The sequence below is a fragment of the Temnothorax curvispinosus genome, unplaced genomic scaffold (genome assembly GCF_003070985.1).
Source record: "Temnothorax curvispinosus isolate PA1 unplaced genomic scaffold, ASM307098v1 QBEX01016637.1, whole genome shotgun sequence".
NCBI lineage: Eukaryota > Metazoa > Arthropoda > Insecta > Hymenoptera > Formicidae > Temnothorax > Temnothorax curvispinosus.
In genome coordinates, this window is record NW_020226417.1 from 16,046 (window position 1) to 30,696 (window position 14,651).

The 14,651-nt window shown below is 49.6% G+C and overlaps 1 protein-coding gene across 1 annotated transcript; it reads left to right on the forward strand.

The window, feature by feature from the left end:
• Positions 1-4,348: 4,348 nt before the first annotated feature.
• On the forward strand, positions 4,349-5,557 carry LOC112466877. Its single transcript, XM_025035219.1, has one exon. The coding sequence runs from the start codon at positions 4,349-4,351 to the stop codon at positions 5,555-5,557; it is 1,209 nt and encodes a 402-aa protein (XP_024890987.1).
• Positions 5,558-14,651: the final 9,094 nt, after the last annotated feature.

Below are 14,651 nucleotides of genomic sequence, written 5' to 3' on the forward strand. Positions count from 1 at the left end.
CGCCAAGCCGGTCGACAGTGGCAGATTCGTCTGAAGGAAAAACTTGAGAGCATGGGGCTCTTACCGACACACGGAGAACCGTGCTTATACCAAGCACGTCGTGGGGAGGACATACTTCTGCTACTGATCTATGTAAACGACATATTGGTGGCTTCCCGAAACGAGCAATGGATGACGGAAGTCAAGCAAGACTTGATGGAGAATTTCGAGATCGAGGACCTCGGCATAGCCAAACGTTGCCTTGAGCTCGAAATTACTCAAGAAGAAGATGGAATCCTCCTTACCCAGAAGGGATACACATTGGACATGCTGGCGAGATATGGGATGGAGCAATTTAATCCCATCTCGATACCCTCGGAACTCCACTCAGGGGACACACCGGAGATTCCGGCAGGTTTGGAGGCTGGTTCCTGGCCATATAGGGAGCTCATCGGCGCTCTCATGTATTTGGCTGTCGCCACGAGACCAGACATAGTAAATACGGTGTCCAGGTTAGCGCAGTTCAACAGTGATCCGAGGAAACGGCATTGGCTGGCTGCGAAACGGGTACTCAGGTATTTGGCGGGGACCATAGATTTGGGCTTGCTTGGCGATTGCGCGATTGACCGACGCTCGTTTACCAGGTACGCTTTCCTGCTCGGTGGTGCAGCCATTTCGTGGAAGTCTCAAAAGCAGCGCACTGTGGCGTTGTCCTCGACGGAAGCGGAGTACGTCAGCATGACGGAGGCGGTTAAAGAAGGGCTCTACTTGCGCAGTCTTCTCACCGAGTTAGGACTGGGCCGCATGGCTGACACTGTGCTATATATCGATAATCAAGGCGCGCAGTATCTGGAGCACGATCACATGTACCACCCTCGCACGAAGCACATCGATATAAGGTATCATTTCCTCAGGCAGTCCGTTGCGGAAGACTTTGTGACCTTAGAGCATGTATTCACCAACGAAATGGAGGCCGACATACTGACGAAAGAACTGCCGGCCACCAACCATTTGGAGCTGCGTCGAGGGCCTCGGAATTACCAGCGCATCATAGCTCCGGAGGGATTGGCCGTGTGCGTATTGAGGGGGCGTGTTGGAAAGTTAAGTTCCCGTGGGCATGCGCCCACTCAGTCCGAGTGGCGCCATCCGGCGTCGTGTCGGCCATGATGGTTATCGGGATTTTGATCGATATCTCGCGATGAATATATATCGACGAAAAGGCGACCGTTGCGCTTATCGCCTCTTTTCCTTCCTTCCTTTTCTCCTTCCTTTTACTTCCTTTTCTCCTACATTATCCGTGTGATTACAACCGGCGATTCACGCGTTTTTGTAACGTGCGCATATACAATAAATATATCTGTCCACAGTGAAATTAACTCTTTTCTTCAGCGATCTGTCTCCGTTCTACCGCGATTGATCTCCCATCTCGATCCCGACGTATCCTTATCGAAATATAGTATATAAACAATATTATTAGGCTACTGTAAAATCCAAGCTCAGACCGTAAATTGTTTATTTAATATTGATTAATAATATTTTTGATAAAAAAGCCGCCTAAAATGGAAATATTGGTTTAGTTTTAGTTCAGACGATAGCCACATATACTTTTTCTGAATAAGAAAATGTTAGTTTTTTGCATTTCAGATACCTGGAACAGCTAGAATTATTTACACCGTCTGACATTTATACCTTCTAGTGACCAAAATACCTATAATATATAATAAAATAGAAAAAAAATTTTGTTACTTAAAAAATAAAAGTAAAATTTTAAAATAAGGTGAAGAAAACATGCAAAGTTTAACGTTATTCACTTTCTTCGTTTCTCTATAAAAAATTCCTGAAAAATATCTATTTTAAAGATCTTTTAAATCAAAATACACCCGTTAATAATTTTCTACATTCTCTTCCTGACTTCTCAATATAAATATAAATTTATTTCTCTTGCCATGGTTTTATTCAATTATTCCGGCGTTTTTATATTTGTGATTTAATTAGATTATTGTTTATTTTGTTTATATTATTAGGTGATTGTTTAATGTTTTAGTCTAGACTAATTGTTCGAAAATTATCATTCCTATCTCGAGCGGCCATTTCCGAGCCGACCAATCAGCGACGGACCCGAGTTGACGGATCGATATATCGACTGTTGCGGAAGATCGCATGCTCACATCGACGCTCTCGTTGTCGCGATCATTCGTTTCCGGGTCCTCTGTGTAAAACGGATGCAATACGTGTGTCTCTCGTGACTGTCGAATCGAAAGGCAAATACTGCTTGATAATACGGTGATCCTCAGACTCTTCAAATCGCGAGTGACTCCTCAGTGACTGACATTCCGGACACCCTGCTGTGAACCGCGCGAGCACGGCCCCCGGGCCTCTCGCCGAGAGACACGAGGTTACGATCGGAAGTGCGCGTGGCCGGTACAACGAGATATTCGTCCGTTGCGCGAAGAGTTCGCCGCCTGCCTCCTCGCCGGGCACCAGATTACGTGTACCGAGTAATAACATTCTTTGGCCCTTCGAGCTGGATTCGGTGGGGACAGCGCGTCTTTCGGGATCTAACGACAGGCGGATCTCACCAGACATTCCCCCCGCGGCCTTTTGTCGCGCGGCGTGATTCTCTCTCTCTCGCGATCGCGGCTCGGCATCGTTCGCACGACCGGACAAGTTCGGGCATCACCTCGGGGACCGTGCGGTGATCGGAATTCTTCTCATTGTCGGTGCAGTGACTAAGTGCGCGACACGCGCAGGAAGCGTGCTCGCGAAGCCCCTCTCCCTCTGTTACGTGCTCTCCACCGCCGCGGCGCGTGCTCAGCCGCTCCGTGGCAACCGACACCGACCGGCCGGTTTTCTCGATATCATTTCGGCTCGAATAAACTCACGAACAATGCGCGCACGTTCTCCACTCGTTAGGTGCCTATCACACCCACCGCTCTCGATCCCCGGTACACCTTGCCGTGACACATCCGGGGGCACCGGAGAGCGGTCGGTTACGCGCGCGGACCTTCAGATCAGCTGATCAACTCACTTCGGGTATTCGTCTGCTGCGTCATCGGTGCCGCTAACCATGTCGCCCGTCGCAGCCAAAATATCGCTACAAATGAATCGCTTTACGTACATCAAGTCGGTGGCTCTCGAAGCCAAGGAAGCGGCGTTCCTCTAGCTCCCCCTCGCATCACTGAAGGTGAAGTTATCGCTAGTTGACAACTACTGGGAAAAGTTTGACCAGCAGCACGAGCGACTCTCTGATCTGAAGATAGACTCACTACTGGAGATGGATTACTTCAAGAACGGCGTCTACGACCAGTGCTTGCAATTCTACGCCGAGGTCAAGTCCTTCCTTTCACACCTCATCGACGAGAAGGAACGAGCCAACCCCCTTTCGGGATCACATCTGGCCAATCTCTCGCTCACAAGCTAGTCCACGACATGCAGCCACCTCCCTGAGATCACCCTCCCTCAGTTCTCCGGAGATTTTTGGCGCGGAGGTCGTTTCACGACCTCTTTTCATCTTTGGTTTGCAGGATCGCGGACATATCAAACGTGGAGAAAATGCACTACCTTCGGCCTAGCCTCACGGGGGAGGCCGCTCGACTTATATCGAATCTGCCGGTCGCGGAGGACTCATTTGCATCAGCCTGGGATCTGCTCGTTGAGCGATTCGAGAACAAGCGCCTCTTGGTCTCATCGCAGGTGGAACGGTTGTTTGGCATCAAACCCATGGCTACTCGATCGGCGCGCGAGCTCAATGCCATCCTCAACACCACTACGGAGACTCTCAACGCCCTGCAATCACTGGGCGCGCCGGTTTAACATTGGGACCATCTCTTGGTTTACCTCATTGCTCACCGACTCGACCTTCATACCAGAGAGGCTTGGGAGGTCAAACTCGGTTCTTCCACGGAACCCCCCTCGTATCAGGACCTCAAGGTCTTCCTCACCGGTCGGGCCCGTGCCCTTGAGAGCATGGAACTTGGATCTTCTGCCTCGGCCAAGGCTTGAGTCAGGGCTGCTCCAGCCCTCGCCCACGTTGCCACCTCACCAGCCGCTGGGACGGAGTTATCCGGATGCTTGCTGTGCGCTGGGACGCACTACATTGTCACCTGTCCAAAGTTCCGAGACTTGACGCCTCACGTTCAGCGTAATGTTGTCATTGAGCAGCGGCTCTGCTTCAACTGCCTTGGTCGACACAACGCGGCCGCCTGCCAGAATCCGAAGAGGTGCAGAGACTGCGGAAACAAACATCATACGATGATCTACGCGGACGCCCCACGGCATACTTCTACTCCTCAACCGGAATCGGCGACAACTAACCTGTCGACGCAACCCTCGGGCCCGGCATCACCGGACGCCAGTGCTGAAACTCGGGATGCCTCGTCCTCCGCCTCAGAGTGACTATCTTTTGCCGCCGCCCCCCTCTCCTCCATCAATCACCAGCTCCCGGCTGGCGGTCCTGCTCGCCACGTGCAGAGCCCTCATGCGATCTCCTTCTGGCGACTCTCATCACGTCCGGATGCTCGTAGATCCTGGCTCCGAACTCACATTCATCTCGAGATCTTTGGTGAAACAACTACAATTCCCGAAGCAACCATCGGCGATCCCTATCCTCGGCATCGGCGGGTTTCATTCCGGACGCACGTGTGGCACCGTCTCGGTAACCCTTCAATCCATCCACTCTCCTTGGTCTATTCTCATTACCGCTCACGTGCTTCCCAAGCTCATCACCCGACTTCCCTTATTTGGGCCTTTAGATCGCCAGTGGACTCATCTGCAGGGACTTCTCTTGGCGGACCCGACCTTTCTCATCCCGGGACGCATCGATTTAATTCTCGGAGCGGACACGTATGGACTCTTCGTTCAATCGGAGATTCTCAAGGGGGCCGAGTATGAGCCCGTCGCTCAACGCACCATCTTCGGCTGGATCGTTCTCGGTCCACTCTCAATCCCATCACCTTCCGAGACCACGGCCTGCCAGGCCACCGCGAGTCAAGACATTCATGATCTTCTGGCCTCATTCTGGCTTCAGGAGGAAGTCCCCTCCACAACCGCTAACCTCTTCACCCCGGAAGAAGCAGAATGTGAGACCCACTCCAAGGCCACCCACTCGCGGGACCCCTCCGGCTGTTACATTGTACGGCTCCCATTCAAGTCACCGGCCACACAACTGGGTAACTCTCACCAGACCGCTCAGGCGTGCTTGCAGCGCCTCTTACGACGCTTCTCATCGGACGAGGCCTACCGGCTCCGCTACTCTTTATTCATGCGCGAGTACGAAGAGTTACGGCACATGACAAGGGTCCCTCTTTGCCGCTCAGACTCAACTCCGGTATACTACCTCCCCCACCACGCGGTACTCAAGGGGGACGACATTAGGGTGGTCTTCAACGGCTCCAGCATCACCAGCACCGGCTTATCCCTGAATGATCTACTTCATACGGGCGCCAAACTGCAGTCTGACATTTCTGACGTCCTCCTCTGGATCCGGCTGCATCGGTACATATTTATCACAGACATCCGGAAAATGTTCCGTCAGATCATGCTTCACCCGGACGACTGGGTATTTCAGCGCATTCTCTAGGTTGATGATCAACTCAACGTGACCACCTTCGAGTTCACCACGGTCACTTACGGCACCAAATCGGCCCCATTCTTAGCGATCCGAGTTCTCCTCTGTCCTTGTGGAGGACAAGGGCGCCAACTATCCACTAGCTGTCGCTCCCCTCCTTAAGGGGAGGTACGTGGACGACACCTGCGGCGGTGCTGACACCCTTGAAGAATTGAAGGCGACGGCTCTCTAGCTGGTGGATCTCTGCAAGGAGGGCGGCTTTCCCTTGGCCAAGTGGCAAAGCAACCACCCGGGGCTGTGCATGTCCATCTCATCCAGCACGGGGTCACCGACGTCTCATTCTTTCTCAGACAGGCAGGGCAAGATCTTGGGACTCAACTGGCTATCGGAATCCGATTAATTCACCTTTTCGTCCCGGCACCCAACGGAGAACCCCGTCACCAAGCGAACTATCCTCTCCAAAGTCGCCCAACTCTTTGACCCACTCGGGTTCCTATCTCCCGTCACCATCAGAGCCAAGATGCTCTTGCAAGAATTGTGGTTAGAGAAAATCGACTGGGACGACCCCCTCCTCCGGCACCGGTGGACTCAATTCCGGAATAAGCTATTGGACCTCCTTCGCATCACTGTCCCTCGGTGGCTAGGCCTCTCTCCCTCAGCCCATATCAAGATACACGGTTTCTCGGATGCATCCTAACTAGCTATGGCGGCGGTCGTGTACATCAAAGTCACACTCCCTTCGGCGGAACCCACCATCACCCTGGTGTGCGCCAAGACCAAGGTAGCCCCCCTCAAGCGGCTCACCATTTCGAGGTTAGAACTCACGGCAGCCTTACTCCTACCCTTGGCCGCACTTTTCCTGTGGCTGGACTCTTCGGCGGCGCGCGCCTGGATCAATAGCCATTCCTCTCGGTGGAAGGAGTACGTCAGCAATCGGGTCGCAGCCATACAAGAGCTAGTCCCTCACGACCGGTGGCGTTTCGTACCCGGCTCCGAAAACCCGGCGGACTGCGCGACTCGTGGGCTCTCGGCGAGCCAACTTTCTTATCACTCACTCTGGTGGAGCGGACCCTTTTGGTTGGCCCTTCCCTCTCCCCACTGGCCAGATCTACCGTCATACTCGGACCACGCGGCCACCCTCGAGAAGCGGCCCGGCCTTCTGCACATGGCAACCTCTCCGCAATCCAAGCTATGGGATCTTTTCTCACGGTACTCCTCACTCACTCGGCTGCTCCGGATCACGGCCACTTGCCAGCGATGTTGTGCCACGTTCAGAGGAGTGCCTCAGTCATCCCTGGCCAACCCTCTCACTCCTGCCGACATGGAGGCGGCGCGGTTATTCTGGATTTGAGCGACTCAAGCGACCCACTTCGCCTCTGAACTGAAGGCCCTCTCGAGCGGAAATCTCTTGCCCAAGACTCATCTTCTGTCCAAGTTCACCGCGTTTATCGATCGTACTGGCATCCTCAGAGTTGGAGGTCGCCTCAAGAACTCGCTGCTTGATTCGGAGTGCATTCACCCTGCCATCCTACCGAAGACGACCGATTGTCCCAGCTTCTTATCGCGGACCCTCACCGGCGGACACTTCACGGCGGGTCAGCTGACGTTGACCTATCTACGCAGAGCCTACTGGATCATCACCGGTCGGGCCCCCGTGAGATCTCACATCCTCCGCTGTGTACGTTGTACCCGGTACCGCGGGGTTTGGGCCCAACAGCTCATGGGACAACTGCCGCCCTCCCGGGTCACACCTTCTCGCCCATTCCTCACTGCGGGAGTCGATTACGCCGGCTCTATCACACTAAAATTATGGCAAAGGCATGGCGCCAAGTGCCACAAGGCTTGGATAGCCGTTTTTATCTGCTTCACCACCTCGGCGGTCCATCTGGAGCTCGTCACAGAATGCACCACCGAGGCCTTTCTCGCCGCCTATCGACGGTTTACTGGACGTCGCGGTATCTGTCACACTATTCAGTGACTGTGGCACTAACTTCCTTAGCGCGGACGCCGCCCTCAAACGGCTCTTTGATGCGGGATCAAGGGAGTCTCAAGAGCTCTCTCAACTATTAATCAACGACGGCACTCACTGGGTATTCAATCCACCGGCGGCCCCTCATTTTGGGGGGAAGTGGGAATCAGCGGTAAAATCAATCAAGTACCATCTACGGCGGACGATCGGCGACACACTCCTGACCTATGAGGAATTCTCAACTCTTCTGATCCAGATAGAGGCAGTACTCAACTCTAGGCCCCTGTGCCCCCTCTCGGACGATCCGGACGATATCTCGGCACTTACACCTGGGCACTTCCTCCTCGGCGAAGCTCCTACCACTATCCCGGAGCCTTCTCTCTCTGCGGTGCCAACTTCCAGACTATCTCGGTGGCAACTCATCCAGCAGCAGGTGCAACATTTCTGGGCCCGATAGTCAAGGGAGTGTCTGCAACACCAACTCTCAATCTCCAAATGGCGTCACCCATCCACGCAGATTTGAGTCGGCTCGCTAGTCCTGGTCACTGACGAGCGACTGCCCCCCTCCAAGTGGCCCATCGCTCGAGTCATCGCACTCCACCCGGGTGCGGACGGCCTCTGTCGGGTAGTCACGCTCAAGACGGCCACCACCGAATTTCGACAGCCCATCACCAAGCTGGCGATTCTCCCGGTCTCATCGGATCAACCTCCAGCCTGACTCGGCCTCACCGGAGCTGCATCAAGCCGTCATTCTCCAACCCTGTTGTAGAAGGCGGGCGGAATGTTCGGAAGTTATCACTCCTATCTCGAGCGGCCATTTCCGAGCCGACCAATCAGCGACGGACCCGAGTTGACGGATCGATATATCGACTGTCGCGAAAGATCGCATGCTCACATCGACGCTCTCGTTGTCGCGATCATTCGTTTTCGGGTCTTCTGTGTAAGACAGATGCAATACGTGTGTCTCTCGTGACTGTCGAATCGAAAGGCAAATACTGCTTAATAATACGGTGATCCTCAGACGCTTCAAATCGCGAGTGACTCCTCAGTGACTGACATTCCGGACACCCTGCTGTGAACCGCGCGAGCACGGCCCCTGGGCCTCACGCCGAGAGACACAAGGTTACGATCGGAAGTGCGCGTGGCCGGTACAACGAGGTATTTGTCCGTTGCGCGAAGAGTTCGCCGCCTGTTCCCTCGCCGGGCACCAGATTACGTGTACCGAGTAATAACACTAATGTTTAATGTTTTAGTATGTTAAAATGAACATCAATTATCATGTTTCTTGATATTTATCTTCTTCTTTCGTAATAATCCGTTCCGAAAAAGACTAATTGTAAGTACAGTTGGAACGTTAACCATGTGTATTGTTATGCATTTAAATATTAAATTTAAATATTATTATGTTAAAGTAAGAGTTTTTAATGTAAGACTTTTTTTAGACAGAAAAGCATATTGGCCAGAACGGGGATTTCTATACATTACATTTACAAATTTTAGTTTTTATGTTTATAAATATTTATTATATGTATGTAAATTTATTGTGTATCCCCGTAGGGTTTACAAGGCGTTTTTTTATAAGGAACGTACCCAAACCTCTTACAAATCACTCCCCTACGCGCCCTGGCCATATGCGACCTTACATTTCATGTATTTCCTCTCCCTTCGTCTTTCATTTATCCATCTTCTTCCGCCTTCCTTGCTTCAGCCATTTCTCCGCTTCCCTTTTTTCTGCCACTGCTCTCTCCCCTTCCTTCCTTTTCTCTCTCCTCCCGCTCGCCGCTTTTCCTTCTTCCTATTCTGTCTTCGCTCTGAAACAAAACCTACTTCCTTTCCCTTCCCCTCCTCTTTACTCCAGCCATCTCTCTCCGCCTTCCTTGCTTTTGTCATTTCTTCGCTTCCCTCCCTTCTGCCACTGTTCTCCTCCTCTCCCTTTTTTTCTCCCGCCTTCCCACCCCCCTGTTCCGTTCCCGCTCCTCCCGCCTCACTCTTACTCGCTTTTCTTCCTATGGCCCTTGGCCTCGTTCGTATCCCTACCCTCGCCTCCACCACTTTATCCTCGTCCATCTTCACTTTTAATCTACTCCCCTAGCTCTTTTCTCCTTGCCACCAAAGTCCAGCTCACGCACGCTCGTCACCTCTTCTTCTTCCTCGTTCTACCCCTCCGTCGCTTTCTCTCCTTCTCTTTCCATCACCTGTCTATCTGTCCAGGCCCTTTCGATCGTTCGATCCATCGATCTGTCGCGACGACTCCCTGCTCCGTTCTATACCTGCTGCGCCACCATCGACAATCCCTCTGTCTCGCGACAGATCGATCGCCCGATCGATACTCCCTGCTGCCAACTCGCTTAGCTCCCTTGTGGTGTAACCTGAGCTGCTACCTTTATTTCTCCAATTCCGCCCTTCTCCCTAACCTCACTTTCCACGTGCCAATTCACTAACGTTTCCCGTCTCCTCCAGATCACCTTCCGCTTCGCCTCCATTCTTCCGTCTTCCTTTCACACTCCCTTATCTACCCCTTTCAATCCACACCTTCCTCACCTCTCAATCTCTCCCTTCATCTTCTTTCATTTTCCTACCATTTATTCACTTGTTCCCCCGCCGAGGGCTACGAAGGAACTCTCAAAATATTTATTATATTTGCAATCTTTATATTTATAAATTTCAATCCTTAGGGCGGCAGTGTGGTCTAGTGGTAGAGCGCCAGACTCGTAATTTGAGGAACCAGGTTCGAGTCCACGCCCCGGAGGACATGTGTAATAAGACACGCAAATAGTCTCTCTCTCCCCCCTCCCTCCATCTCCCCCTTTCTCTCCCTCTCCCTCCCCTTCCTCTCTCTCTCTCTCTTTCTCTCTCTCTCTAAAATGCTATAAATTGAAAAATATTACTTTTTTATCTACTTCTGATACCGGTTTCCAAAATGATCGGTAACAAAAAATTATATACTTTATTATAGCACTCTCCAAGAAATTCAACACCTACTTTATGTACAATTCTTTGAGATTCAGTCATTCGGAACCTGTTTCCAAAAAGATTGGTAACAAAAAATAGTTACATTTTATAGCACTCCCCGGGAAACTATACTCCTATTTCATATATAATTCTTTGAGATTCAATCAATTATTTCCCAAAAAATTAGAAAAATTAAAAAAACCGGTTTCCAAAAAATCGGTAACAAAAAACTATACACTCTACACTCCCCAGGAAATTCTACCCCTATTTCATATACTTTTAATAAAAATTTGGTCAAATGGTTTTTAATTCGAAAAATTTCTCATACCGGTTTCAAAAAAAATCGGTATTAAAAATATATGAAATTTAATAAAAATTCGGTCAAATGGTTTTTAATTGAAAAAATTTTGGTACCGGCTTCCAAACAGATCGGTAACAAAAAATTATACACTTTATGGCACTCCCCGGAAAATTCAACACCTATTTTATATACAATTCTTTGAAATTCCGTCAATTATTTCCCGAAAAATTGAAGAAATTAAAAAAACCGGTTTCCAGAAAATCGGTAACGAAAAACTATACACCCTATAGCACTCCCCGGGAAATTCCACCTCTATTTCATGTAGGGGAGACCGGGGCTAAGCCGACAGCGAGGCGAACTTGACACTAGGCTTTTTGCCAATTTAAATCTATCGTAGAAACTTGCCTTTGCTACTGTAAATGCGTCTTTATGTGCCAGTATTATCAACGGAATTTGGTAACATTCTGAGTTATAGTGTAATTTTTAACGCGACATAAGTGTTTTTAATAGTGAAAAGTAATTTTTCTGATCTCTCGAAAATGTCTACTCTTTCATCGAACTTTACTCTTGCGAATCTACCGGTAAGTGATTTTGATGGGAAATTCGATGCTTTATACGAATCCGATAATTTTTGCATATTTTCAAAATTTATATATTTTTGGAGTAACAAAAGTAAAAAACGACGTTCGGGGCTAAGTCAACACGACGCCACCGGGGCAAAGACGACACTAACCTAAAGTGACATTATCGATAAGTCGACACGACGCCACCCGGGGCAAAGTCGACACTAACCTATTTCGGTAAACTGTAAATAAGTGCTTTTAGCTTGCAAAATGGTTCGTACATACAAGAGAAAAAGACCAGTAATTGATAAAGAAAACATGAAAAAAGCTGTACTTGCTGTGAAAAAAAGAAGGAATGAAAATTAAACATGCTGCAGAAATATTCGAGGTGTCAAGACCGACGCTGGCTCAAAAACACTACTGAGGATGAACTAGAGAAGAATATAGCGACCGTACACGTTCGTGGACACACTACGGTATGTAACAACTATGAAGTATGAGCGTACGCTCACTGCATTACTGTTACGTCCAACCCCGGGATTAGGATATGAAAATCTGGGAAGCAAGGAAAAGGCTAGCCAGAGGGGTCGGGGGAAGGGAGGACGCAGCTAGATACTTACAAATGTCGCTCGCAGGTACGCGCTCGGAGACGCGTGGCGCGAGCCGAACGCACTTTTATGACTCAGAAAGGGTCAACGTCTGTAAGGACGTTAGGACGCCTTTCGTGAGCGGTGCGATCGTCGGTCCTTTTTCGAGTCAGAGAATTTAATCCCTTTAACTCAGGATCGGACCTCGTGCAATTTCGAGAGGTGGATAGTAGTGGGTCTTAAGTTATAAATGAATGCAAATTGAAATTAATATTTAACATAAGATGAACATTTATTACAATAATATAAGCTAGGTGAATAATAAATGAGAATTAGGCAAAATAAAATTGAATACATTTATAAGTGTGAGTGTCGGATGTATGTGTAACGAGTGTGTGTATTTCTCGCGGGTGTTACATAGGTGCGGAGGTGATCGGGCAAGATCTTTAAGGAAAAACTTATTTGAAAATGAACATCTTGCCCGCTATTATTACAATCGGAATCAGTAGTGAGATTACATGAATTTAGTAAGTGTTATGTACGTGTGTAAATTAATTTAAATCGGGCTTAAAATTAAAGTATATGTAAATTGTGAAGTTAAACATATAAGAATTAAAAAAAAAAATTAAAATTTATTCTAAGATTACGATCTCTGGATCGTCTAATTCCTCGAGATCGAGAGTCGAGGCGGTCGAAGAGGTAGGAGACGGACTTCGGGAAGAGGAGGGAGAATCGGGAGGTTCTAGGAAGCGGGCTGGATCGGGGTTGACGGGGACCACGCGAGGAGGGACCACGCGAAACGGAGCCACGCGGCAAATAGGGCGATGTTCAACAATTGGGCGAAAAGGCAGGACGACTGGGCGATAGGGCAGGATGTTAGTGGGACGATTCTGGTTCGAACAACCGGGTTCTTCTGTAAACGTTGGTAGGGGCGGTGGGATGGCGAGTCGCGGAGGACCGGCGTTGAGCTGCTCTCGGGGGAGTTCGATCTCCCATCGCGCCCGCTTGTTCTGGCGATTTCTCTGTCGCCTGATCGTGCGGAGATTCGGTTCCTGAGGGGCCAGGACTTTCGGGTCCACTAAAATTATTTACTTATTTAGTCGATCTCTCTCGGACCCGGTCGGAAGCGAGCAAAAGGAAATCGTCGAGCCTAAAGAAGGGGGAGAGAGGTTAGTGGACGGCTGGGCCCACGACAGCGACGAGACGCCGGGAGCCAAGTCAGGCCTATCACAACGCCAACGACCGCTGGGAACTCGATGCCTACACTAACCGACCCACGAGCATAAGCTCAGGGAGGTCAGTGGACCAGCTGAGTCCACGACAGCGACGAGACGCCGGGAGGTAAGTCCGGCCCACGACAACGCCAACGACCGCTGGGAACCTGATGCCTACACTGACCGACCCCCAAATATATAATGAGCTTCCGGGGTCCGACAATCGATAGACCGTTTAAGGGGGGCGATAACGCGAAGAAAGAAGGATTAAGAAAATTATGGGACTTACTACTTGATGACTTGAGTTCGAACGAGTCTCAGTACGCCTTCTCTCAGTAATGGACGTTGGACTCGTCGGTGAGTGAGTTGGGGCGACTGGTCCGTCGGATCTGCTGCACTGACTCTAAACGTGACTCTAAATGTGAGTTTCTCGAAACGAATGAGGTTTAGATTGTAACCGAGCAATGCGGACTTGAACTGAGAAAATTTCTCTGAGCCGGGTCCTGCGACGTCGCGATTTAAATAGGAAGGTTCGAAGGATGGAAGGGGTGGATTTTGTGTGGGATGTGTCTGGTTTTTGTTTAAGGGATTTCTGGTTGGCGGGATGTTTCTAATTATTATTTAAGGAAATTCTTATTGGGCGAGATGTTTCTTGCCTTAGGGGTAGATTTTGGGTTTACGCCTATCCTAGAAAGCTAGAGACGGTTATCGATTTTTGCGGTTTTCTATTGGTGAGCCCCCTCTTAAAGCCCCACTGTCTTATTGGGGGTGTAACCCATCGGTTCTTTCCAGTGACCCATTCGTTTTTCGGCTATCGCCGATTTCTCTTTTATTGGGGTTCCTTACTTATCTCGCGACCCTGTTTCTATATCGACAGACGATGCATACTTCTTAATCTTAATGGTAGGTACAAGGCAAACAGAACTTCCGCCACGTGTATTTACAATCACGTCCTAGGCCTTGTCTCTGTTTGTCGGAAACATCGCACGAGCAATTTTAGAAAGCTCGCTCGATGCAATAAAGATCATCAACTCTGTCTGAGATTCAGGCCCTTTTGGCGCGTCTTGTCGCCGGGTTTATAGTTATGGGCTAGACAAGGTTGATAGAAAAATCCCATTACGTATGCCCCGTCTGTCAATATTTTACTCCGAAGGGTCGCTTCGTCGCCTAGGCAAATAGCTATTATAGTTGTAATAAAAAAAAAAAGGAATGCGAGATCTAACCTCGCCCCGATCGATAACCGTCCGTACTCGGCTTGTTTATCTAATATTAGGGCTATCTTAGGTGTATAAGAATTCCCGCGAAAAAGGGACATCGTGGAGTCCGCTGGACGTAACATTACGAAATTCATATTTTTAATGCAGGTTGTAAATGCTGAAGCAGAAGAGACTTTAGTGAAATATTTAACCCACTGCAATGACATGTATTTTGGACTGTCAGCAAAAGAAATTCAAGGATTGGCTTTCGATTTTGCCAGAAAGTTGGAACTGCCAATGCCAACATCGTAGGAGAAGACTCGC

Excerpts from the sequence above, each read along its gene's own strand:
- LOC112466877 (XM_025035219.1), top strand. The coding sequence starts at position 4,349 with ATGCCTCGTCCTCCGCCTCAGAGTGACTATCTTTTGCCGCCGCCCCCC.